Consider the following 25,541-nt stretch of genomic DNA (forward strand, 5'->3'; position numbering starts at 1 on the left):
CAGCAATTGAAGCACTGTATTGTAGGGAATATATATAAGTCTACAGGAAGTGCATTATAGCACATGAAGACTCTCTTTGGTAGCGTCTGTCCGTCAAATGTTATTACCACAGATTCGGTGTTATTAAATTGAGCGGTTCCATTCACTATTGTTTTTTTCTTTAACCTCCTAATTTTTAGTATTTCACCACATCCAATTGGTAAAGTAATATTATTTATAACATCATCATCGGACCAATCAGCAGGTATGCCTCTAACTAATCCTATTCTACTTACCTGAAATGATGGAATAAAAGATTTAAATTGTTCTGAATTGAATTGAGGGTTACTTATAAAACTATTGGCTTCATTATATGAAGAAAAGGCTACAGATAATCGGTTTCTGGCTATTTTCTTAATACTACCATCTACAATATTTTTAATGTTATTTGTTTTCAAGTAATGGCCAAACACTATGGGGTGAAAATTTATGTTTTCATTAGGCGACTTTGGTACCTTTTGTATATGGACAATATAAGGAGAAGAGTCTGTATCTTTATACAGCATCCTACCGACCCGTGAATCTAAGCCCTGGGTTTTTTCAATTGTACTCATATTTGTCTGCGTTTCAGGAATAACGTCTTGTTTAGGGACATTGTGGATTTCGGTGTCGCTAAGACACATGCAATTGATATTCGGATTAGCCTTTTTTGGGTCCCTTTTAATTTTTTTCTGGCACTTTTTGCACCGCTTTCTAGGAATCGCTGGACGTTTTCTATTATTTACTGAGCATGAGGTGTCAGTATCCATGCTCGAATCATTAGATACAGTAATATAAAGACCAACGGGGGGACCAGGTCCCCCCGGGTCGGGCTCCTCCATAATATTCTTATTAACTACGTTATAAAATAAAAACTTACCAAATAAAATGAATATACACTACAAGAAAGAAAAAATAAAACTAAAACTACACTATTTAATTAACTAATTAAAGATAAAAAGAATTTTAAAATTTTCCGAAAAAATACCGCGTCCGCCTTTTTCAAAAAGTTAAAGTTATAGTTAAGGTAAATTTAACTTTAACTTTACTCTTCTTCTTCTTCTTTTAAAAATGGCCGCCTCGGTGAGTTGCCAATGTCCTCTTCTTCTTCTTCTTTTAAAAATGGCCGCCTCGGTGAGTTGCCAATGTCAGTTAACTTTGCCCGGAGAAATTGACAGATGACAGCTGATCCAACAAGGTTATAAATGCGCGTGGGCGGGGGCGCTGCTGGTAAAGGAGAACTGTCAAAAATAGCGGATTTTGAATAATGACAGCGTTAGTTCCTTTTTTTTTGCCACATGCATTTAAAACCTTGTCGAGCTCTATGGTTATAGTTAAATATGGCGTCTTGATGGCGTCCATTTTTAACTTTACCCAAAGATTTGACATTTTGCACTGTAGTCAAAGTTAAAGTTACAGTTAAAGTTTACCGGAGGCCTAATCCCCTACCCTATTCCCTTCTCTGTCCTCCCCTATTCCCTTCCCTTCCCTCTCCTATTACCCTATTCCCTCTTAAAAGGCCGGCAACGCACTTGCAGCTCTTCTGATGCTGCGAGTGTCCATGGGCGACGGATGTTGCTTTCCATCAGGTGACCCGTTTGCTCGTTTGCCCCCTTATTTCATAAAAAAAAAAAAGTTGGTGCAATTCAGTCTTTATATTTTCACACAAATATTAATGTACTTATTTGTTTGAATAAGTTAGCCATTTAAACACTGTATTTCTATTTATGTTTTATACTGATAACAAGAAACTCTTTATAAATAATAACCCATCAATCCCCAAGTGGCACCCGCATGCTGCATAACAATTGAAAATCTGTTGTGTCTGCATTTCCCACGATCGAGGTACTTATTAAAGAAAAATATTACATTTCATAAATTTATTTCAATTATAAATTAAGTTTAACAAATGTCACAAGTACAAAAAGTATAACAATAATGAGCATATTTTACGTTTTTCGGAAACTTCTCAGTATGGGGTGTATAATATCAACAGCCTCATAAATTTCTTGTCTTGTTTTGCCCCCTGAAAATATAGCATTTATTTTTTTTATTCATATGAAATATAACAATGAATTTCACCATAAAAACCTTATAATAATAATATTGTTAAGTTATTTTAAACTATGATTTTTGGGTAGCAATTTTTTTATTAAGGAATATTTACCTGTTATGACCATTTTGCCGTTCACAAATATTAAGAGTACCACCCTCGGTCGTACCATTCTATACACGAGCCCTGGAAAAAGCTCAGGCTCATACGATGTGAATTGCCCATGCGCTTGTTGCAGCGCCTCCAACCTTATTGGAAACCGTAAATCAGCTGTTGCAATGAAGTTCTGTATTTTAAAGTTCAAGAATTTTGCCTAAAAACAAACATTATTTATTTCTAGCTTCTGATTTATAGGTTGAAGCAGGATGATGCTATACTCACTGGAAAGCCCAATTTTTGTATTATTCTGGCAAATTTTCTTGCTGCTACATATGCATCATGCTCATTTCTAGCTCCGGTGCAAACAATTTTTCCAGACCTATTAATAGGAAATACTTAACTGTATCTGTACTATCAATGAAATAATAAAGTATGTGGGTAAGATGGATTATAAAATATATACAGCAACATACTTAAATACTAAGGCAGTTGTGCGAGGCTCCAATATTTTCATCACAACCCCATGAAATCTGGCAGGGTTATATTCTGAAAATCTTGTTCTGCAATAAATATCTAATAACTTCAGATCACAACCAAGGCTCACTGTTGATACACAATTTCTGAAAATATAAAAACAAAAACCTTTTTAATGCCTTAACTCCCAGGTCGAATTTGACTGCTTAAACAATAGATTTCCAGGAATCCCGCGATCAAGGGATTAAAATTGCAATGCAACTTAACTTTCAAAACCAACTTACAAAAAAGGATATGATAGGATTACGAAAGCAACAAGGATAGAAATCTCCTTTAGGTTTCTATCCTTGTTGCACTTTATCTTAAGGAGCAAGGAACTAATTCATTTCACTAATAGGAACTTAGTTTCTTACCCAGCTTTCTTACAAATTCAACTATTTGTAGACTATAATGTAATAGTCTACAAATAGTTGAATTTGTAAGAGCTGTCTTATGCAGTGCATACTTTGGGAGCTTATACTAAATACATTACTACTTACTGCAACTTTATACTACTCTTAGCTTGACTGACAGCACTGGCAACAGGTGTTATAGCTGTCATAGAACTATGTGGATTTACAGCTTGGGGAGTAAAAGTTCTATGTGTGGGAGTAAGAGTTACTTCTCCGGTGAGGTGGTTAGACAAAATTTGAGGGGTAGATGGTACATTGTCAGTTCTCTGGCTTGGTGTTTTGGGTATGTCAGCATTGATTACTTCATTATTTGTAGCAGTTGCTTGTTTCATTGGAGTATCCGGTTGGTTGCTTTCCTCATTATTTGTATCAACTCTTGCATCCTATAAAAATATTGATTTGTTACATATACTACTACCATATTCTAATATTCTAGTGTCACAGTGTTTTTTTGATGAAATTTTGTGTGTACATTCGTTAGGCCTGAGAATAGGTTTTTATCTACTTTTTATTATATATACTAGGAATAATTTATATGGCAAAACAAAATTTGCCGGGTTAGCTAGTGTATGTTTCAGACTTTCAGTGTTTAAATTTTATCATATACTTACCTGATCCATAACATTGTCTGTCGATAATGGGAGCGTTTCCATTTTATGAATTCAACTTATAAGTTGCATTTAGAATTAGCTCCACTTTGCAATAAGATTAGCAGGTGTTTCGTCTTTACATTCGCAACTAAAATGTAAATATGAATACTAGCGGTTAATTTAAATAATTTGTTTGCACTTTATTTTCAAATAATTTTATAAATTTGTAACGTTATTGTAGAAAATTATTCAAGTTTTAGATAGGTATTTTTAATTTTATTTAAAAATTTTGAAAATACTTTGTGTTCCGTTCAAATTCTACAGTCCACTTCGTGTTCTCTTCTTCTTCTTCTTAGCAGTTTCGAGGATTGCCAATGTCAGAGTGTATTGACAGATAGACTTTGCTCTATAATTGTAGGTCTGGTGAAGCAACAAGGGTATGGTTATTTAATTATATTAGTACATAGAGTCTGGCTAGCGAAAGATGAGACTGGCTTTTTACAAATTACAAGTTGATTCACCTAAAACAAACTTCGTGTTTATAAAGTCAAATGACACATTGATGACAATTGACACATGTCCACAGATTACTAGCACATGTCTACTCAGTCTATTTTTTCATAATATGGCGCTCGGCTTTTTATCCATGGCCAGTGTCAGAACTTGAAATTAGTTGTATCACTTGCCCACACTTGTACACGCATGACGCAGCACGACATCAAATTACGAATATTTAATGGTTAATATTCTACCAACATTAGACATTAAAAACCGAAATATTACTCAGTACCAGTAGTCAGTGGTCCTTCTTCCACTTGCAAAATTATTATTGTACTCTGTGTCCTGTGAAAGATCAATATCAGATAACTCTCCGACACCGACAGATACTCAAAACGCACGCGGCACGGCCTGCGGGCTGCGTGCGATTGCGCGAGTGCAGATGGCCGATGGACCGCATTTACAATACCTACCTAGAGGCTAGAGCTCGATAGGGCTTTAAATGAACGTGGTGAAAAAAGGAACTGCTATCATACAAAAACATCATTTTTGACAGTTCTCCTTTACCAACAGCCACGTTTATTTAAAGCCTTATCACACTTTATGAAAATTATGATACAATGTCAAAGACGGAAAGTAAGTTAAAAAATATAACAAAATTGACATTTATCAGATGATGAATGTCAATTTTGACAGGTTAGGTCTTGAAGTTTCCTCCAGGCTCCATTGTTTTGAAATATTCTTGGTTCTTTTGAAATATACCAAATTTTATATCTGAATTCATCATAGAATAACATAAATAAAACAAGAAAATTTTAAACAGAATCATGGCTCCTAAAGCAGGTGGATATTCCGCAAAGGGAAATTCAGCAGTTTATAAAGATAAAAGTAAGCCGACAGATATTCGGCTGAGCAATATTAATGCCGCTAAAGGTAATAAAATTAAGTATTTAAAAAGTTCTGGTGCCTTTTTCTTATTTTGTTTTCTTTTAATGACTATATCAAGTTACAATTTTTATCTCTAAACTTCTAGTTTACCTATTATATGCATGAATTCCGTGTATATTTTTCACCCAACCTGGTTTTAATTTGTGATTTATTAAGTTATAATATTAGGTTTTAGATGGAATTGTCATATGTTACCATGAAAGGATTGTATAAATTTAATGTTATTATACTTTGACATGAAAATAAACAAGAAAAAAAACATTTTTTTCACAAAAGACATTTCAGTTAAAACTTATAATATTCCTTTGTAAACAGTTCTTATAGGAAATATGTGTTGTTCGACTAGTGTTTTAGTCATCACTCACCAGAAACCAAGATTTACGTAAATATAGTTATGAGTGATTAGTTAAACAATTAAAAATTGTTATTATTTGCAGCTGTTTCTGATGCCATTCGTACCAGTTTGGGACCAAGAGGAATGGATAAAATGGTAAAAATATCCAATTATTAGAACACACTATTCATATTATGAATGACAAAATATGTGTTAGTGACAATAACTTTGTTACTAGGTATTTATACAACAATCTTAAAAATCTTATTAATTTCAGATCCAAGCCTCAAATGGTGAAGTCACAATTACAAATGATGGAGCTACTATCCTTAAACAAATGAGTGTCATCCATCCAGCAGCTAAAATGGTAACAAGAGCCTAATGCTGCGATTCCACTGACGCAGAGCTGGGCGGAGAGCAGCGGTGAAGAGCGGTGAAAAGTGGTCAGTGTTTTCACTGAAGTTGAGTGGAGATTTCGAGCATAGTGAATTGGTCAATTTGGGCACCGCTAAGCTCCTCTCCGCTCATTGTCCTCCGCACCGCATTGCCTCACTGTATTTTTATTATGAATATCTGCTTAGCTCTGCTCCACCCCGCTCGTGCTGTTTCCATTGAAGCAGAGCGGAGATTTTGAGCATAGTGATTGGTCAATTCGGGCACTGCTAAGCTTCTCTTCGTCCGGCTCTGTGCCAGTGGAAACCTGGCCTAAGAGCCTGTTCCACTATTCCTGATAAAATGCCGGATAGGCTATCCATAACTTTTTTGACAGATTCTCCATACTTCATCTGTCAAGTTAAGTGGTTGATAGCCCATCTGGCACTTATCAGGAACTAGGAAGTGGTGAAACAGGCCCTAAGTTTTCAAATGTTTATATTCAAAATAAAATTATTTTTATAATCCTTTAAACTCTTTAGTTGGTGGAGTTATCCAGAGCGCAAGATATAGAGGCCGGAGATGGCACTACATCAGTTGTTGTGATCGCCGGAGCTTTGCTTGATGCTGCTGAGAAGTTACTTCAAAAGGGAATTCACCCAACAGTTATTTCTGATGGATTCCAGAAAGCTCTGCAAATGGCATTACAGGTATGATATTTAGTTGAAAAATTACTTTTAAGCAGTCAAGATGTCACTATCAGAGAAATTGATTCCTCAGCACATAATGAACCTGGGCCTACATATTACTAGAGTTACGTAGCCAATGCTGGCTGTTATCTAAATCGTATAGGTCTGCCATCCATTATAATGGTTAGGTGATTTTTAAAGCTTTAAATATGCCGATGTAAAACTATACTGGGTGCTAAGTTTAACACCGTTATCCTAAAACCATCAAATGAGCCCGTCAAAATGAACAACTTGGAGACTAGTGCTGGGAACTCAAAAAAATAAATATCATACCTATACAAATACAATACAATTGCCGATCCGGGCAATTTGTAATGTATGAAGACGGCATTTTTTTTTTATGGGCTCATTTGATGGTTTTAAGGATTACGGTGTTAAAGCTAACAACCTGTATACTCTGCAAAAACATAAGGGGCTTGACGCTAACAAAAGCTGCACTGATTTTTAGGTTGTTGAAGGCATGTCAACTCCTGTGGACTTGGCAAATGAAGATGCCCTGCTCAAGGCAGCCGCCACTTCACTCAACTCAAAGGTTGTGTCGCAGCACTCAACTATTTTAGCACCAATTGCAGTGCAGGCTATTCGTGCAGGTAAATTGTTGTTGAGTATAAGATAATGTTTGTTGAGATAATTTTTAGATATACACAATTTTTTCTCTACATTTAATCTACTTTTTATAAAGGAATATGTTTATATAACTGAAACAAAAATATTAACATTCAAAATTGAAAACGTTAGTGGATGAAGCAGGTAAGTAACAGTTAAAAATTGCCTAAAAGACTATCCAGAGGCTTAAAAATTTGAAATTAAAAAAAATGTGGCTTTTATGTATAGCCAGATATATTAGTCAGACGATGAAGATGAAGTAAGCTATAAGTTTTGTATAAATTATAAGAGAAAAAATGATTAAAAATAATTGTCCTTATGTTATAAAACATATATTATTTGGTTCACCCACTCACATATTATATGTATTATATTATTGACTACTTAAAAAAAATGTGCTATATTATGTACTAGCTGTTGCCCGCGACTTCGTCCGCGTGGACTTCAGTTTATAGCGCGCGATGTAACAAAATTGGTGTCAAAAGCTTTTATAAAAAAACCCTGGTACCCATTAAATCAATACAGCTGTGCAGTGTGCAAACAATAAGTACTTCATTTTTGTATGTTAAACTTTATATATTATGCCAAATTTTAAAGCTTATTTAGCCCCCCAATTACACAACTTTACCCATAAACTATTTATCATTGATAGGTTTAGCCCCAATTTCACCAACGTCTGTTAGTGTTAACAGCTTGTTAAAATATCCTGTTTTCTCTTTCATTCATATGAAAAACGAAACAGCTAACGTGATACTAATTCGAGCATTAACTTTAACAGTCGTTGGTGAAATTTGGTCTTAAGGTTACGTCACTGCCTGCACAGATAAAGTACTGAGTTATTTAATACCGTAGAATAGATATAACAATCGAAAAAAATCGAGACTTAAATGTAAGATGATACCACCTCTTATAGAAAGACTTTTGAGCAAGCGTCAGCGCGATGTAGAAGACGCACGGCGCCATCTATTATGAATTTTTTGAACAAATTTACGACCCTTACAACCCTTTTTTCCAGTAAAAAAGTAGCCTATGTCCTTTCTCAGGCTTTAGACTATCAGTATACAAAATTTCATTACAATCGGTACGGTAGTTTTGGCGTTTGGCGTGAAAGCGAGACTGACAGACAGAGATACTTTCGCATTCATAATATTAGTACAGATTATGTGCACACTGCACAGCTGTTTTTGGGTATTTTGATTAATTAAGAGGATTCCACACCGCCCTTTTTTCCATACAAACGTTGTCCCCTGTTTCCTCCCTGGATAATGCTAGTAGAGTTATATTTTTTTTCCTGAATATCTACGGCCACTAATACAATGTCCCTATGTTTTATTTTTTTTTTCATAATTTAATTATTAAATAAGATATGAACGTTCAAAAACCCAAAAAAATGGCCAGATTTTCCACTGTGTTCAAACGTCCAGAAAACAGATTTGGCTAGATTATACAAAAAAAAGCAAAACATAGGAACACAGCTCAAGCCTTTTTTTAATCTTTAATGAAAAAAGTACTTAAATCGGTTAAGTTTTGGAGAAGGAATCAGGGGACAACGAATCGTTGATTTTCTGGATTTTCTGCAGTTATCTCTATCGCGTTCTGGGGTATAGGCTTGAGGTAAGGGAGACAGCTATAGATATTACACGTACTTTTTTTTCATTTCTCTAGCCGCTGTTGTATCCTCTTAAGGGCCGCGCTACACCGGAATGGCAGCGGCGAGGCGAGCACTTTCAGCGCTGCCATTCCGGTGTAGCGCGCTGCGCGGCCCTAAGAGGGGTACCACTTACCAGGGTTTTAAAAAGTTTTTAAATTTGACACAAATTTTGTTGACACCGCGCGCTATAAACTAAAGTCCACGCGGACGAAGTCGCGGGCAACAGCTAGTTATGAATAAAAACAATAATATATAATAAAGTAGGTATGATTAGTTCTGTTATAATAATGAAGTAAAAAAATAAAGCGCCATCTGTTTTCATATATTAGAATTAAAATGTTGATTGCTGATTGCATTGATATTTTTTCTGGATGGAATATAGGCCAACACAACACACTCGAACTCCTTAGAAATGCAGTAGGAGTTCTATAAGATAAGATAGATTGATTATTATTATAGCAAGTGATAACATTATTAAACATAATATTCTAACGTATTAAAAACTATAAACAAAAACATAACAACTAATAAGTATGATTAGTTCTATGTTACAACGAAGTAAAAAAAAAAGCGCCATCTGTTGAATCGTATTAGAACTAAAATGTTCATTGCATCGCGTCGATATATTTCTGGATTTTTTATAATATTACACATAAAATATATTTAAGATTTTTGAAATATTATTTTAATACACATCCAAGACCCAGGAACATTAAAAACTTTTTGTTCCGCCTGCGGGACTCGAACCCAGGACCCCCGGGATGAGCGCTGGCCACGCGCAATGCGAAGTAATTTTCATCGATATTTTCATGGAAATAAGATATTTTCCCACATCAAAATGTAGCCTATGTCCTTTCTCAGACTCTAGAATAACTGTGTACAAAATTTCATTGCAATCTATTCAGTAGTTTTGGCGTGAAAGCGAGACAGACAGGCAGACAGACAGACAGACAGACAGACAGAGATACTTTCGCAGTATATTTCGCAGTATTTATAAGTCGCGGGCAACAGCTAGTTATGAATAAAAACAATAATATATAATAAAGAAGGTATGATTAGTTCTGTTATAATAATGAAGTAAAAAAATAAAGCGCCATCTGTTTTCATATATTAGAATTAAAATGTTGATTGCTGATTGCATTGATATATTTTCTGGATGGAATATAGGCCAACACAACACACTCGAACTCCTTAGAAATGCAGTAGGAGTTCTATAAGATAAGATAGATTGATTATTATTATAGCAAGTGATAACATTATTAAACATAATATTCTAACGTATTAAAAACTATAAACAAAAACATAACAACTAATAAGTATGATTAGTTCTATGTTACAACGAAGTAAAAAAAAGCGCCATCTGTTGAATCGTATTAGAACTAAAATGTTCATTGCATCGCGTCGATATATTTCTGGATTTTTATAATATTATACATAAAATATATTTAAGATTTTTGAAATATTATTTTAATACACATCCAAGACCCAGGAACATTGAAAACTTTTTGTTCCGCCTGCGGGACTCGAACCCAGGACCCCCGGGATGAGCGCTGGCCACGCGCAATGCGAAGTAATTTTCATCGATATTTTCATGGAAATAAGATATTTTCCCACATCAAAATGTAGCCTATGTCCTTTCTCAGACTCTAGAATAACTGTGTACAAAATTTCATTGCAATCGGTTCAGTAGTTTTGGCGTGAAAGCGAGACAGACAGACAGACAGACAGACAGACAGACAGACAGACAGACAGAGATACTTTCGCATTTATAATATTAGTATAGATTAAATATGTGACTTTGATATTTCAGTGATGGAACCCATCCCTAATGGAATTGGGGCTCGTGTGGATCTCCGAGATGTTAAAGTAATTGAACGTATCGGTGGCACTGTTGAAGACACAGAGCTCATACAAGGCCTTGTCATCCCCCGTCGCGCTAACAATGTCAATGGACCACACAGAATCGAGAAAGCTAAAGTTGGACTTATTCAGTTCTGTATTTCACCACCAAAGACAGATGTAAGTGACAAATATTTCTTTCGTTTTGTGTTAGTGAAGGAACATCTATCTGCCTTTTCCCTCTTCTTATTTAAGAATTTTGTTTCCCTAAACTCAAATAAGATGTATTAAAAGCTTTTTTTTCCAGATGGATCATAATGTGATAGTCTCTGATTATGCAGCAATGGATCGCGTTCTAAAGGAAGAGCGCCAATACATTCTTAATATTGTTAAACAGATAAAGAAAGCTGGCTGCAATGTTTTACTTGTCCAGAAATCTATTTTAAGGTGAGTGTTAAGTATGCTTCATATTCCAAAAATATGATGTTCTCTGGTGTTTTTTTCTTTTTATATGAATTGAAAAGGGTTACCAAATAAAACTGTAATAAAACTAAAACTATACTTTAATAAAACTAAAACTATACTTTTCAGGGATGCTCTGAGTGACTTAGCCATTCATTTCTTGGACAAAATCAAAACTATGGTTATCAAGGATATTGAGAGGGAAGATATTGAATTTGTATGCAAAACGCTAGGCTGCCGTCCGATCGCCTCGCTCGACCATTTCACCGCTGAAAATTTGGTCAATGTGGACCTGGTTGAGGAAATCAATGAACCATGTGGGAAATACATTAAGGTGAATAATTATGTAATTATTGTATTTGTTTCAGTGCATTAGTCGTCTTTTAGCTGAGATTATGTGCCAAATACCTGTTCAAATTTATTATTGTAATATGTATAACTATGCTCCCTCTTTTCTTATTAGAAGAGAAGGGTATTTACATGAAAGATTAACCCTCCGTGCACCACGTGGGGTCGGACAAACCCCAGACATACAAAAATTTTCATGTTTTTGGAAATTCGTGTGATTTTTTTGACGCTTTATGTAGCTGGAGTTAAGACGTTGCCTTACCGTTTGGCGGCAGTAGTTTAGGATTTTCTTTACCGATGCAACGAATAGATGTGTACAAAGTGTGCTGGGGACCCACAAACCCCACGTAGTTCAGGACGTTGCCAAAAAGTTGTATGGACAGAGCATTGTGAAATGTGAAAAAATCCATTTTTGTCGCATACTTTAATTCATTTCGATTTAATAAGCATTCGTGGACAGGTTTATGAACAAATTAAGTATGACTTTCATAGAAGAATATTTGACAAATCGCAAAGATATAAACCATGGATACTGAGAGGTTCTTGTAAGCGGTTTTACGAATTTCTTGGCAAAGCAGCCCCTGTACCACCAGAAAAATTATCAAGATCAATAAAGAAGTGTTCAGATTGTATCAGGAAGATAAATTGAAAATTCAAATACGCTTGTGAGCACAATAATAGACCTCTTTGCTTACTTATACCGTGCCCACTTTCATTGTAAGAAATGTACTGATTTCAACTTGCCTGAATATCGTGTAGACAGATTATATTAAGTTAATATTATTCAATTTGTATTCCTTATAAAGTTAGTTTTAAAATTTTAAAGCAGTACAGGAAATAAAAAGTAATGTTATTTTTACGACAAATCACTAGCTCGAAGTTGAATTTCACTACATAATATTGACTGTATAACATAAGTTTATATTTCTGCGCAAAAAAATCAACAATTTTAAATTAGTTTTTAAACATTATTAAAACAAAAGTTGCAATTGTTGCACCCGCGATAAAAAAGGTACAAAAGTTTAGTTTTCTCGCTAAAATGAATTGTTAATAATTTGAAACTTTGTAAAAGTAAGAAGAATTGAGAGGGAATTAATCATTGGAATAAACTATTTTATGGTTTTTAATGAAAAAACAGTACCTTAAAAGTGGTTGCACCCGCGATCGAAGCAGTACAATTGCAAAAGCAACAATTTATTTTTTAACTATTCTAGTAATTTTCGACATATTTAATATTATTAAGGTAAACAATAACGTTAAATTATATTTGTTATCAATAGTTTTCATGTAATTACAAGATTTATAAAAATTTCAATAGTCACATCGTGTTTTATATTTTTAGATATATTTCATGTATTACTTAAGAGATGTTTCAAAATGATGATTAATCTTCTTTTATTTTTAAACATTTTATAAGACATGCTACAACTGACATAAAAATCATATATATTTAATATTTTTCTTTGAAAAAAATATTTTTACTTTTAATTCTACCATATTCTTTTAAATTATACATATAAATTTTAAATTCAATGTTTGCTGCAGTTCGGTTTATAGCAATACATCGAAAAACGTTTGCCTAAGTTACATTAATAAATTGTTTTTAGTGATTTAGACAATTTATTTTCTCAGATCAATAAATGACTGATAATTAAAAAATAACAAAATTGTACGTAATATTATTACAACTTACTAATAATATTATGTATTGCATATCAAAAATGTAGAAATTAGTCGCAGACTTATGAGTAAATTCAATTTCTTTAGACTTGTTGCACCCGCGATATTCTGATGTTGCACCCGCGATCGTGGAAATTGTTAATAATTCCTAGTACTAATAACTTAAATTAATTGTATCTAGTTAAATCATTTCTTTGTCTTATACACTTTTGAAATATGGGTTAATAAATAACTAAAATGGAGGGCCGATTTGGTTGCACCCGCGATACTACTTAAAATATATTTTGTGGCTTTTCTTAGATTTAATTATAGTTTTCATTTACATATCATGATTAAACTAGTTAAAATGTATCCCTTCAAAAGATAATTTATTAATAGATATGTTTTATTTTGTCAGTAGGACGCTTTAAGTGCGTCAAAAGGTTGCACCCGCGATAATGGAATCGCCCCTCAGTAAATATCGTGTTATATTACAATTAAATAGATAAAAAACAGTTATTTGAAATAAAATGCACAAATAAATACAAATAACGCATTTCTTGCCCAGATAATTCTTGGGGTTTGACAAACCCCACGTGGTGCACGGTGTAACTTTTATTTACGTGGTGCACGGAGGGTTAAGAAGCAGGGTACCACCGAAATTCTCATACATACGTAATACCAAAATCATTTTCTCATACGAAAATATTTACCTTGTTTGAGTTATTTTTCAGCTTAAAATAGTAACTATAGGTTCCTGCGTAAAAAATTACTACAAATTTTTACTAAAAATAACTACTATGATTTTGGTATTACGTATGTATGAGAATTTCGATGGCACCCGGCCCCTTAACACTAACAGACATTGGTAAAACTGAGATTGATATGTAAGTACTTACATAATACAATGATTCGCCTACACAGATGACGGGATGTGCCGGCGGCGGCAAGACTGTGTCGGTCCTGGTGCGTGGTACGAGCAACGCCGTAGTCGCCGAAGCCTCACGCTCGCTGCACGACGCGCTTTGCGTTGTCAGGTATATTTATTTATTCGCAAATCTATATATACAAAACTCAAAGTGACTGACTGACATGGTGATCTATCAACGCACAGCCCAAACCACTGGACCGATCGGGCTGAAATTTGGCATGCAGGTAGATATTATGACGTAGGCATCCGCTGAGAAAGGATTTTGATCAATTCCACCTCCAAGGGGTAAAAATAGGGGATGAAAGTTTGTATATAATAATACTTCTTAACGCGAGCGAAGCCGCGGGCAAAAGCTCGTAAACACTACAACGAAAAAAGAGAATAATAATTAAGCAAACAGTCAAAGTCAAAGGCCTTGTCGCTTTAGTGGTTTTGGCATATTATTGCTTAACAAATTGAATGGATAATGGACGCAGGCATCTTATCTACATAGTATTTAAAAAACTAGCTTTTAATCTCTCTTTGTTGAGATTTATTTAACTGTTGAATGTATCAAGTGCAGTTTTACGAAAGATAGAGTGAGATTAAAACAATGACCTTTGTAATGTAGATGCGTTGCCCGTCGGCCGGCGTTGATCGCGGGCGGCGGTGCGCCCGAGGCGGCGGCGGCGGCGGCGTTGGCGCGCGCGGCGGTCGCTGCGCCCGGCGCGGACCACTACTGCCTGCGCGGGTACGCCGACGCGCTCGAGGTTGTGCCCTCAACACTCGCCGAGAATGCCGGTATGTTGGACTATAATTGTTTAATGAGGTTTTGTGTTCATACTGAGTGCAAAACTCTGAAAATTTATTTACTTTTAGCAGTTTAGGCTGGCCTCACACAGCCGGAATTTCATAATCGGAAATTCATATTCTTACAGATCGATCTATGAAATTCATAATCTGAAAAAATCAGAATGTGTGTTAGGCCTGGAGATACTGACACAAAATTCTTGGTCATTTGTACCAGTATGGCGGTTTTACAGGGGTATAATTACGTAAAGGCAAAAAGGAAAGTGATGGTCATAGCGCTCGCACTGGCAGCCCAAACGCGTGGGCGTTAATCGGACGTGTCGGATAAATAACGAGTGTCGAACGATTTGTTCCACAAAAATGCTTGTATTTTCAGATAGTCGAAAGAAAATAAGTAAGCGAAAGCGTAATGCTATACTTGTCGGGTGCGGCTTACAGCCCGCCATACCGACGCGAATACGTTAATTTTAATAAAAAAATTTAACCATTTGTACCAGGCTAATCTTTGCATAGCTAATCATCGTCGAGTAGCCATTCACGAAAATCATCTTGCCATACTTTTCCGACAGCGCCCAATGGCCGCCATACCACTGCAAAGGTGTATTTTTTTTTTCGGCAAACGATTATCCGACTCGATTAACGCCCACGCGTTTGGGCTGCCAGTGCGAGCGCTATGACCATCATTTTCCTTTTTGCCTTTACGTAATTATACCCCTGTAAAACCGCCATACTGGTACAAATGACCAAGAATTTTGTGTCAGTATCTCCAGGCCTATGTGGAGCGTACTGATATTGTATGGTATTCCGGTCCTTCTGAATTAATAATATGAATTTCCGATTATGAAATTCCGGCTGTGTGAGGCCAGCCTTAATCAAGTTATTATTATTTACCGGGATATTAAATGACATTGTAGGCTTATCAAATATTTTCTGATTTTCTGATGCGCCATCAGAAAGCACTAAATAATGTAAAATAGCAACACAAAATAATTGTATGTATCTGCTCCATAAGCCTGTAGAATTTTCAAATTTAGAAAAACCACTTGTCTATACTATAATATTATAAAGAGGTAAACTTTGTTTGTTTGTTTTTTTGTTTAATTGTAATGAATAGGCTCAAAAACTACTGGACCGATTTTGAAAATTCTTAAATATAGGGTTCCGTAAGATATTTTGGTTTTTTTGACACAAGCTGAAAAAAATCAACCAAAAAAGTTACTTATTTTGCGTACGCTGCCTAACCTATAAAAGATAGAACCATACAATGTTCTAAGTAAATATAGATCTTATAAATACCTACAAAAATGTCCGCGACATACTATACCTTATCTATGTCGATTGAGGCACAACAACCATTTTTTTATTATAAAATCTTGATATTTTTTTTGACTACATTTAAACGCATTTATTTTACTCATGCTGATAATCCTTATCAAAATAAATTATTTCATCACTAAGTACAGTTTGTGTAGATAATATTTTGTTTTTGAATAATTAAAATTGGACGTTTGGTTTAGAAGTTATGGCGAAATTAAAAATTGCGATTTACGCCCGTTTCGAAGTGGGCGCTACCAAAGCAGTAGCGAAGATTATGACCGGCGGGGGCCCTGCAGCTGGTGAATCCTACTATCCTAAAGGCGAAAGTTTGTTTGGATGTGTGGATGTATGGGTGTTTGTTACTCTTTCACGCAAAAAACTTTACAATAATATAGCTTATACATCAGAATAACACATAGGCTACAATTTTAACCGACTTTCAAATGGGGGAGGTGTTATGTTCGTTTTTAGGGTTCCGTACCTCAAAAGGAAAAAACGGAACCCTTATAGGATCACTTTGTTGTCCGTCTGTCCGTCTGTCAAGACCCTTTTTCTCAGGAACGCGTGGAGGTATGAAGCTGAAATTTATATCAATTACTCAGGTCTACTGTCCCTTGAAGCTGTGAAAAAATCAAACTTCTAAGCCAACGCAATCAAAAGATACAGCCGTTTATGCCGCAAATTTTCGACACTTGCAAGGGAATCAAAACCTACAGGGTGCTTCCCGTGAACTCAGAATCTTGAAATTTGGTACGAAGCAACGTCTTATAGCATAGATAAAGGAAAAATTACGAAAACCATAAATTTTTAGTTACATCACATAATATATTTTTTTTAATAATTTTAAACTTACTACCCATTTCCTCATAAACGCGTAGAGGTATTAAATTGAAATTCATACCAAATACTCAGGTCTATAATACCTTTAAGCTGTAACAAAATCAAACTTCTATGTCAACGCAATCAAAAGAAACAGCAATTTAAGCTGCATATTTTGAAACTCCCAAGTACTCGCAAGGGAATCAAAACCTAAAGGGTACTTCCAGTCGACCTAGAATCTTGAAATTTGGCATGAAGCAACGTTTTATAGCACACATAAAGGAAAAATTCCGAAAACCTTAAATTTTTAGTTACATTACAAAATATATATTTTTTAATAAATATAAACTTATTACTTTTTTCCTCATGAACGCGTAGAGCTATTACTTAAACGATAAAGAGATCTTTGTCTTAAATTTATGCTCCTCCATCTTTCCCCATTGTAATGTTATGAATTTCATTTTGCAATAAAAATACCATATAATGTAACGAACTTTGTAAACCTTGCAGGTTTGTACGGAACCCTCGGTGCGCGAGTCCGACTCGCACTTGGCCGGTTTTTTTTATGTTCAACGATTACTCCGCCGTTTGTTAACCGATTTTCAAAAATTTTCTTTTGGTATATAGGGTATTATTCTAATTTAGTATTACATTCACAAAAGTGGTGATCTGATTAAGAATCCATAAGTAATCGAGAGAACTCCTCAAAATTTATAGGGAAACGTGTGGTGACTTCGGTTTCGTGAGAAGTATTCTAAGCATATTATGCTACCAACAAGTAAGATTTTGCACCGAGGTATACCTGATATAACGTGGTTCGGAAGATGCTGAGAGAACTCCTGATTCTTTATAGATACAAGTTTGGGAGTTTCGGCGTTGTTATAAGAACGGAAAGCATATGCTACTATGCAAATTACATTCGTCATCATCTAACCTAACCAACATAACTCTGTGTCGTCCCGTTTTGACACTATTATTTGTACTTTTCATAGTATTTTATGATATATCACGCGGGTAACACCGCGGGGCGCAGCTAGTATAATATATAAATATTGTTAATCTGTAAACGCCAGGTCTTAACCCCATCGAGACGGTGACAGAGTTGCGCGCGGCGCACGCTGCGGGCGCGGGCGCGAGCGCGGGCGTGAACGTGCGGCGCGGGCGCGTGACGGACATGCGCGCCGAGCACGTTCTGCAGCCGCTGCACGTCACGGCGTCGGCACTCGCCCTCGCCACAGAGACTGTGCGCGCTATACTCAAGATTGATGACATTGTGAGTGTCGATCCCCCCATATATCCCACTTTATTCAACGTAATATAGGTTATAATAATATTATGTTGCGTTGATGTTTTCTTTAAAGTGATCTTCGGTGGTGTTATGATTTAAATAACTATACTTTGTTCTCACTCCCTTTGCTTTGTCGTATTTAATCGAGTTTCATAACGTATCAGAGAAAGACAAGACATTGTTAACTGTAATGTCTGTAGTCTACAAAGTATGCATGCAAGCAGGGGTGTCCTAAACCTGTACTTGTAGGTAGACTAATAAGACTGCCGTGTCTCATTCTTTTCAGTTTTTTAAACATATATTTATCTTTTTTTTCAGGTCAACACAATAAATTAAATTCACCTACAATAACTACTTTGGAAGAATGGTTGTAACATTTTATTGCTTACAAATACAACTTATGATTCAACATACAATTACATTTCTAGTAATTGGTTGCTTACTTAAAACTTACATAATTTATAAAGTATTAAGCATTTGTTAGAAATAGTTCTTAATTTTAGTCTCAATATTCTATGCTTTACAATGTATTTTAATTTTATTAAAATAAACATTAACAATACTATCCACGTCTTTTCTTAAATTCCCTGTAATATATTGCATTTGATTTTGTGAATTTGCTCTAGTAAGATAATAATCCCATCAAAAACATCCTGTAAAAAAACCAAGTCTCGCAACTCAGTTTTTATACTTACCGTAAAAGTTTATGAGATCCATGCAATACCAAGTCGGTTAATTTATTCAGTCCCTACCTAGGGGACCTTCTATCTCAAGTTAGTACGTAAGTTACTATCATATCAATATTAAAAATCTTTTACGTTTTGAATAAATGATTAGATTGTTTAGTATAGCACTATACAGTATCACACAGCACTACGGGCCTGCATCAATCGCAAGGAGCGCAATAGACTAAACAATCTAATAATATAATAATTATATTGTATAAATTGTAAAATACATTGTTTTCATGCGATGTCCAAGTCGATCTTTTTATTTAAAACGTAAAAGTTTGTATTCTCTATGTATTGTGTGCACAATAAAGAATATTTGAATTGAATTGAATTGAAAAGATTTTTAATATTGATGTGATAGTAACTTACGTACTAACTTGAGAAGAAGGTCCCCTAGGTAGGGACTGAATAAATTAACCGACTTGGTATTGCATGGATCTCATAAATTTTTACGGTAAGTATAAAAACTGAGTTGCGAGACTTGGTTTTTTTACAGGATGTTTTTGATGGGATCTCACTTCTTTTTGTAGAGTCCTACTTTTCTTCTTTTTGGTACCTTTTACTACTAAGTATAAATATCAATAACGATTTTTATAAGAAACAAATAAAACCTACAACTAATAATCTATACTAATATTATAAATGCGAAAGTATCTCTGTCTGTCTGTCTGTCTGTCTCGCTTTCACGCCAAAACTACCGAACCGATTGTAATGAAATTTTGTATACAGACAGTCTAAAGCCTGAGAAAGGACATAGGCTCCTTTTTTTACTGAAAAAAGCGTTGTAAGGAGGTGAAAATGCGTAAATTTGTTCAAATTAAGTTAGTTCCAAAAATCTATAATAGATGGCGCCGTGCGTCTTCTACATCGCGCTAACGCTTGCCCAAAAGTATTTCTATAAAAGGTGGTATTATCTTACATTTACTTTTCGATTTTTTGGATTGTTATTTCTATATAACGTTATTTAATAAATCAGTACTTTATCTATGCAGTGATGTAACCTTAAACCTATAATTGATAAATAGTTTATGGGTAAAGTTGTGTAATTGGGGGGCTAAATAAGCTTAAAAATTTGGCATAAAATATAAAGTTTCTTTTAAAAATTTAAATATTATGTGCACACTGTTCAGCTGTTTTGATTTAAGGGGTACCAGGGTTTTTTTTATAAAAGCTTTTGACACCAATTTTGTTGACATCGCGCGCTATAAACTGAAGTCCACGCGGACGAAGTCGCGGGCAACAGCTAGTAATATAATCATTATGACGTATACAGTATTACTATACTACTTGCCTTTCATGACTATCCAATATCCATACTAATATTATTATAAATGCGAAAGTGTGTTTGTTTGTTTGATTGTCCTTCCTTTACGGCCACGGCTCAGCGAAGCAACCAATCGACTTGATTTTTGACGTAGACTTAGTTGAAAGGATGAAGACTAACATAGGCTACTTTTTCTCTTGGAAGAACGTCAGGTTTCCAAAGGAGGTTTTCAAGAATATTCGTATTTTACGCGATTTTTGAATTCCACGCGAGCGAAGCCGCGGGCAAAAGCTACCTATCTACAACTATTACTCCTTCGAATATACGTACGGAAATGATGGTACCGGTACAATGATTCATAACTTTGTAATCTTATACAGTCATGTATATGAGATTACAAAGCTATTCACGAAGTTACAGAAAGAAGAAGAAAACTGGACAGTAATTATGAAATGTTTTTTAGGTTTTCCCTAAATTAAGACACTAAACACTAGCTAGATATCTCTCTACCGACGATAAACCGGAGATATTGATAGTACGGGTACAATGATTCATAAACCGCAAATGTAATCCTATACATTTATATGCGATTACAAAGTTATTTACGAAGTTAGTGTATCTAGAAAACTGGACAGAAATTTTGAAATATTTGATTTTTTCCTTGATTAAGACACTAAACACTAATTATATTCTAAGTTTAAAGGGGCTATGTTTGCTAGAAGTGCCTTAGACTTTTGGTGATCGGTCAGTCAGTCAGTCAGTCAGTGACAAAATTAAGAAACTTTAACAAGTTACAGCTCTTAAACTACTCGTTCAAATTGAATAAAATTTTAAATATACCGTGTTTATACAATGCTTGCTTAACAACTGAAAATTCAGGCTTGTTAGTTTATCCACAATGAAGTTATAGGGGGTCAAAAAGAGCCTGAATTGGTTCGAGAAAAGGATGGTACGGCCGTGCCGCTTTTTTGCTCGACTTGGCGGAGACACTGCCGTGCCCCCAGATAATAAACTAAGAATATAAAGTACCTAATTTTAAAGGACTGTCTTTGAGTTTTGTGCCTTCAACAGCTGCAATAGTTGTGACTGGAAAAACTAATTACCTACCTAATCAGTATCGGTTTTTAATTTTAGCCAAAATTTTCTTAAGAGACCGATGTATGTTTATTTTTCTCTATGAGCAGGCTTGTCCCACTTGCGCGTATAGGCATAGAACTGTAAGTACCCCTTTAAAGGGGCACTTCAGTAGGGACTCACAGGCGAGCGGTGACGCACGCGCACGAGTTTTTAGTTGTTCGTTAATCGTTGCATACCTACCTGCGTACTTATTCATTCGCTGTCACAGAGACACAAAAAAAAATTATACCACCGAACGTACTATAACCTCCTCCTTTTTTCGATGTTGATTAATAAAATATAGGTTGGGTTCACTAAAATTTGCTCGAGAGAACTAAATTATAAGTACTTATGTGTTTTTAGTTGTTGGCTCCTGGACTATTTGTTCGCGTCATTGCTATTAACTATATTATTTCGTGATGAATACTATTCAAAACCTCCAAAAAACCTTATCTGCTTACAAAAATAACTAAGTTATACAAACACTTTAAGTAGGTACCTAATATCAGACCGGTAAACCGGTTTCAATAATTAAGATACCTAAGTAGGTACGCGTAACTAGTTACACGCGAATTTATGATAATTAAATCTATACTTATAGTAATGTAATACCCCCCTTAGGGGGGTATTACATTATCATATATATTGGATCCGAGATCATTGAGTCAATGATATTGGATAATGTAATATAGACATATGATTCATTTCTTCCTTGATCAAAGATTTTTGACATTTGCTGAGAGATTGGATCCAATACGGTCATAGAAATAGGTGTTGCCAGTTATTTAATATAAAAAAGGGTTTTTAATTTCTTGTTCGTTAATACGTTTCAAATAATGTAATGTAATTATTTTTCTAATTATATACTTGGATAATCTTGCTGAAATAACAAAAAACAAACCACATTAAAAATGACGATGTCTTTTGACAAATCGAATTCTCTGAGATCTAGTGACCCTGACGTCAATACCTGTCAGCGTTAGCGCTCTCCATTGGCTATTGAAACCACATATTATGACGTAAAAAAGGATCAATGATATATGATAGTGTAATAGGCAGATATGATCAAATGATCATATATATTGGATCCTATATATGATAATGTAATACCCCCCTAAGACATAATATCTTAGATTATTTCGAGTTACATAAAATGTAGTTAATTAAATATAAAGATTAAAATATTATTTTTAAAAAGAGACAACCCTGATTTCGTCAGAAAAAGTACGAGTTATGCGATAGAAAGGGAGCGGACATGTAGGTTAATATAATTGGAGGCACCTAGCACTGCGCGGTCGGAATTCGAACTTTATAGTATCGTAGCATGAGTCGTTATTTCTTTAAACGGGTTGCGCTAGTGGGAATTCTGTTGGTACTACTAATATATATTCTGTGCTATGAGTAAGACTCTTTTGGTAGTGGAAAAAAAAACAAAACTTTTACTTAGATTAATTATTTATTTAGATGCGTTTATCGTTGATAGGGATGTATTTGATTGGCTGCCTTAATATTAGTTTTGATAGCCGATGGAGCTTTAGGCATTGGTGGTGCTGCAGGGCCCATTTGTGGGGCTGGTCCTCGAGACGGTCCCATTCCCGGTGCTCCGACACCCGGTGGAACTATTGGTGGCATTCCCGGTCGCAGACCCTTGCCTGTTCCAACTGCTGTCACGAGAGCATTTGTATCATGTATGTTGTGGGTGGGCTGCATACCTATAAAAAAATTTAAAACCCTTCTTCACTGAAACATAAACTTTAAAAAAATGTATACTTAATCAAAAGGGCTATTTCAGACCAGAAATAGGCATGATGACTATTTTTTTTTCTTATCGGTAATTGAAAGACACTCAAAAAATAGAAACATCGTTGAAAGAATGACTCTGATAGCTTAAAAATTCACCAAGATATGACAATTCAAATATCTCATAAAAAAGACCTGCCGGAAACACTCCATACAAAGTGCTACGAAAGTATGACGTCAGCCTTTCGTAGTTTGTACGCATCGGGAGACAACTTTGTTTGACAGGTATATTAAATATTGCGTTTATGAAAGTGGTTTCATAACAAAAGTTGCTTTTAATTGCATAAGTTATTGAATTGTATACAAATATTAAGAAATTTAATTGAAAAAAAATTCGACTTGAATATCCAACTTTGAAGGCACATAACAAAAAAAATACAAATGCTATCAAGCTGAAATTTTGGGAACACTTATTTTTTACCGTGATTTCTTTATTTTATTAACAAAATTCGCCAATCTTTGACCTTGTCATCATCCCTATTATACTATGAAACTTAGGGTTGATTCAGACTGCAATGCGACGCGTAAGATATGCATTTCTATATATGGATTTGACAGATTCGCAAGACGTATCACGCAATTGAAATCTGTCAAATCCATACAAATTTATGCCGCGCCACCCCTCGCCTCGCCTCGTCACATTGCGGTCTGAATTGACCCTTAATCATACTACTTATACTTACATTAAGTAGGTCTATTTATAACATGTTACAGTTTCTTAAACTTTTCTGTAGTTCTCTTTTAATATGTTTTGCTAGATAACTACTAAATGTTTTGTAAATTACTTATGATTTACCTGTAGATCTCATTGATTCTCCCTCCCAGTCCTCCCGGCTCTTGGAAATGATCTCCCACACATGTCCCACAACTTTTGTGAACTGTGCCACTTGCTTCTGTTTCCAAATTAAATATTATGTTATTGCAATAAAAATAACACACAATACAAAAAAATTTACAAAAGATTCCATCCAGCTTAATCTTAATATCATAATGTGTATTGTTAGTTTGATGATATGAGTTAAATAATTAAATTTTATAAGCTTTGGTGTTATTGGCTTTAACACATTTATCAAAAGAAAAAATAAAATAATTTCATTAATTACCTGTGCTGTATCATAGCTGAGTGTACTAGCTTTGTGGTTGAGCTGTTGTAGCCTCTGTTCTGCTTGTGGCTCAGGCTTGGTTCTCAACAGGTCTGGAACTAAGTCATGAGTGCAGGCCGGGACTCTACCTTCAGTCAGTCGTGCCAACTCTTCATCTCTTTCGCACCCTAGTTGTAAAGGCAAGACGACCACTGATCTCAAAGAAGGTGCCATTTCTGCTTGCAGTATTTTACTTAGACCGGTCAACTGGAATGTACATAAAAAAACTCATTAAATAATCTGGAGAAATTACTATAGTATGCTGGTGGTGGCCCAGGTTGGTACTTACGTGCCCTGACAAGATAGCATAGTTATCGAGAAAGCTAGGCCAGTTAATAGTTTCATATTCAGTTTCCAATTTAGTCACCAACGCCTGAATAGCTGCCTTTAGGTCATTCACTCTATTTAAGATGGCATGTAATGTTGCTTCCAGTTGTTTTTCTTCTCGTTGCATATTTGAAACAAAAATAAATCAATTCCTCATAAGATTTTGATGCAGCCACTGAGTAGAAAGTTGAGTGTTGACTGTTGAGTGTTGAGTCTTGACCCTGGGCAAAGGTAATTTTTCTATATTTTTTAAAGAATCAATTTATTGTTATATTTTATTGTTTTTAACACAAATTAAGAGTATTTTAGAGAGTAATAACAAATTATTGTAATAAAATTTAATAAATAGATTAACAGGAAAATCGATGAAACATTAAATGTCAATTGATGTCAACAAAATGTCAATCACAGATTACTAGTATATATTTGATGTCAATAGCCAAATTTTTGTTCTTATTATGGCGCTCAGCTTTTTAACCATGTCAAATAAAATATGGCGGGAAAAGTGAAAACAATATTCTTCAATCTTCTTACAAATTACAATTATTATAAATTTCAACAAGGTGACAAGTCGTAGTCTTGGAGATTGCGACTATATTAAACTCTATAGTCTGGATTTTGAAACATCTAAAAAGGCCCATTCACGGCAGGACTGCACGGCAGTCCTGCAGTGAATGGGCCTTTTTAATCCTAGGTTTATTTTACATTTTATTTAGATCATAGATGACGTGAAAAATCGAGGAAAAATCAAAAACCTAGAATTATCGATATAATATTTATATTTTGTGTAATATGTATACTTTATCCAAATTTCAAAAGTTTATTGACTTTAAACTTTATAGTGTTACGGTACACGGTATACGGA

The 25,541-nt window shown here is 34.9% G+C and overlaps 3 protein-coding genes across 4 annotated transcripts; 1 reads left to right on the top strand and 2 right to left on the bottom strand.

Moving 5' to 3' along the window:
- Positions 1-1,883: 1,883 nt before the first annotated feature.
- On the bottom strand, positions 1,884-4,179 carry LOC121739869 (TATA-box-binding protein-like). 2 transcript variants are annotated; one of them, XM_042132461.1, is made up of 7 exons: positions 3,986-4,179; positions 3,708-3,834; positions 3,184-3,479; positions 2,644-2,790; positions 2,453-2,549; positions 2,186-2,384; positions 1,884-2,044 (listed from the first exon to the last, which is right to left on the bottom strand). In XM_042132461.1, the coding sequence occupies exons 2-7, from the start codon at positions 3,747-3,749 to the stop codon at positions 1,968-1,970; spliced, it is 858 nt and encodes a 285-aa protein (XP_041988395.1). In that variant the 5' UTR covers positions 3,750-3,834; positions 3,986-4,179; the 3' UTR covers positions 1,884-1,967. The 2 variants fall into 2 exon arrangements, with proteins under 2 accessions (XP_041988395.1, XP_041988394.1); XM_042132460.1 differs by having other exon boundaries at positions 3,708-4,179.
- Positions 4,180-4,878: 699 nt separating this feature from the next.
- Positions 4,879-18,861, top strand: LOC121737579 (T-complex protein 1 subunit delta). Its single transcript, XM_042129238.1, has 12 exons — positions 4,879-5,117; positions 5,570-5,622; positions 5,744-5,833; positions 6,381-6,548; positions 7,036-7,177; positions 10,655-10,863; positions 10,991-11,130; positions 11,275-11,479; positions 14,077-14,189; positions 14,694-14,863; positions 18,082-18,281; positions 18,615-18,861. The coding sequence occupies exons 1-12, from the start codon at positions 5,012-5,014 to the stop codon at positions 18,630-18,632; spliced, it is 1,614 nt and encodes a 537-aa protein (XP_041985172.1). The 5' UTR covers positions 4,879-5,011; the 3' UTR covers positions 18,633-18,861.
- A 3,983-nt stretch (positions 18,862-22,844) lies between these two features.
- Positions 22,845-25,035, bottom strand: LOC121737592 (mediator of RNA polymerase II transcription subunit 8). The gene is made up of 4 exons (XM_042129253.1): positions 24,639-25,035; positions 24,311-24,556; positions 24,004-24,100; positions 22,845-23,119 (listed from the first exon to the last, which is right to left on the bottom strand). The coding sequence occupies exons 1-4, from the start codon at positions 24,801-24,803 to the stop codon at positions 22,878-22,880; spliced, it is 750 nt and encodes a 249-aa protein (XP_041985187.1). The 5' UTR covers positions 24,804-25,035; the 3' UTR covers positions 22,845-22,877.
- Positions 25,036-25,541: the final 506 nt, after the last annotated feature.

This window comes from Aricia agestis, chromosome 2 (genome assembly GCF_905147365.1).
Source record: "Aricia agestis chromosome 2, ilAriAges1.1, whole genome shotgun sequence".
In the NCBI taxonomy this organism is placed as follows: Eukaryota; Metazoa; Arthropoda; class Insecta; order Lepidoptera; family Lycaenidae; genus Aricia; species Aricia agestis.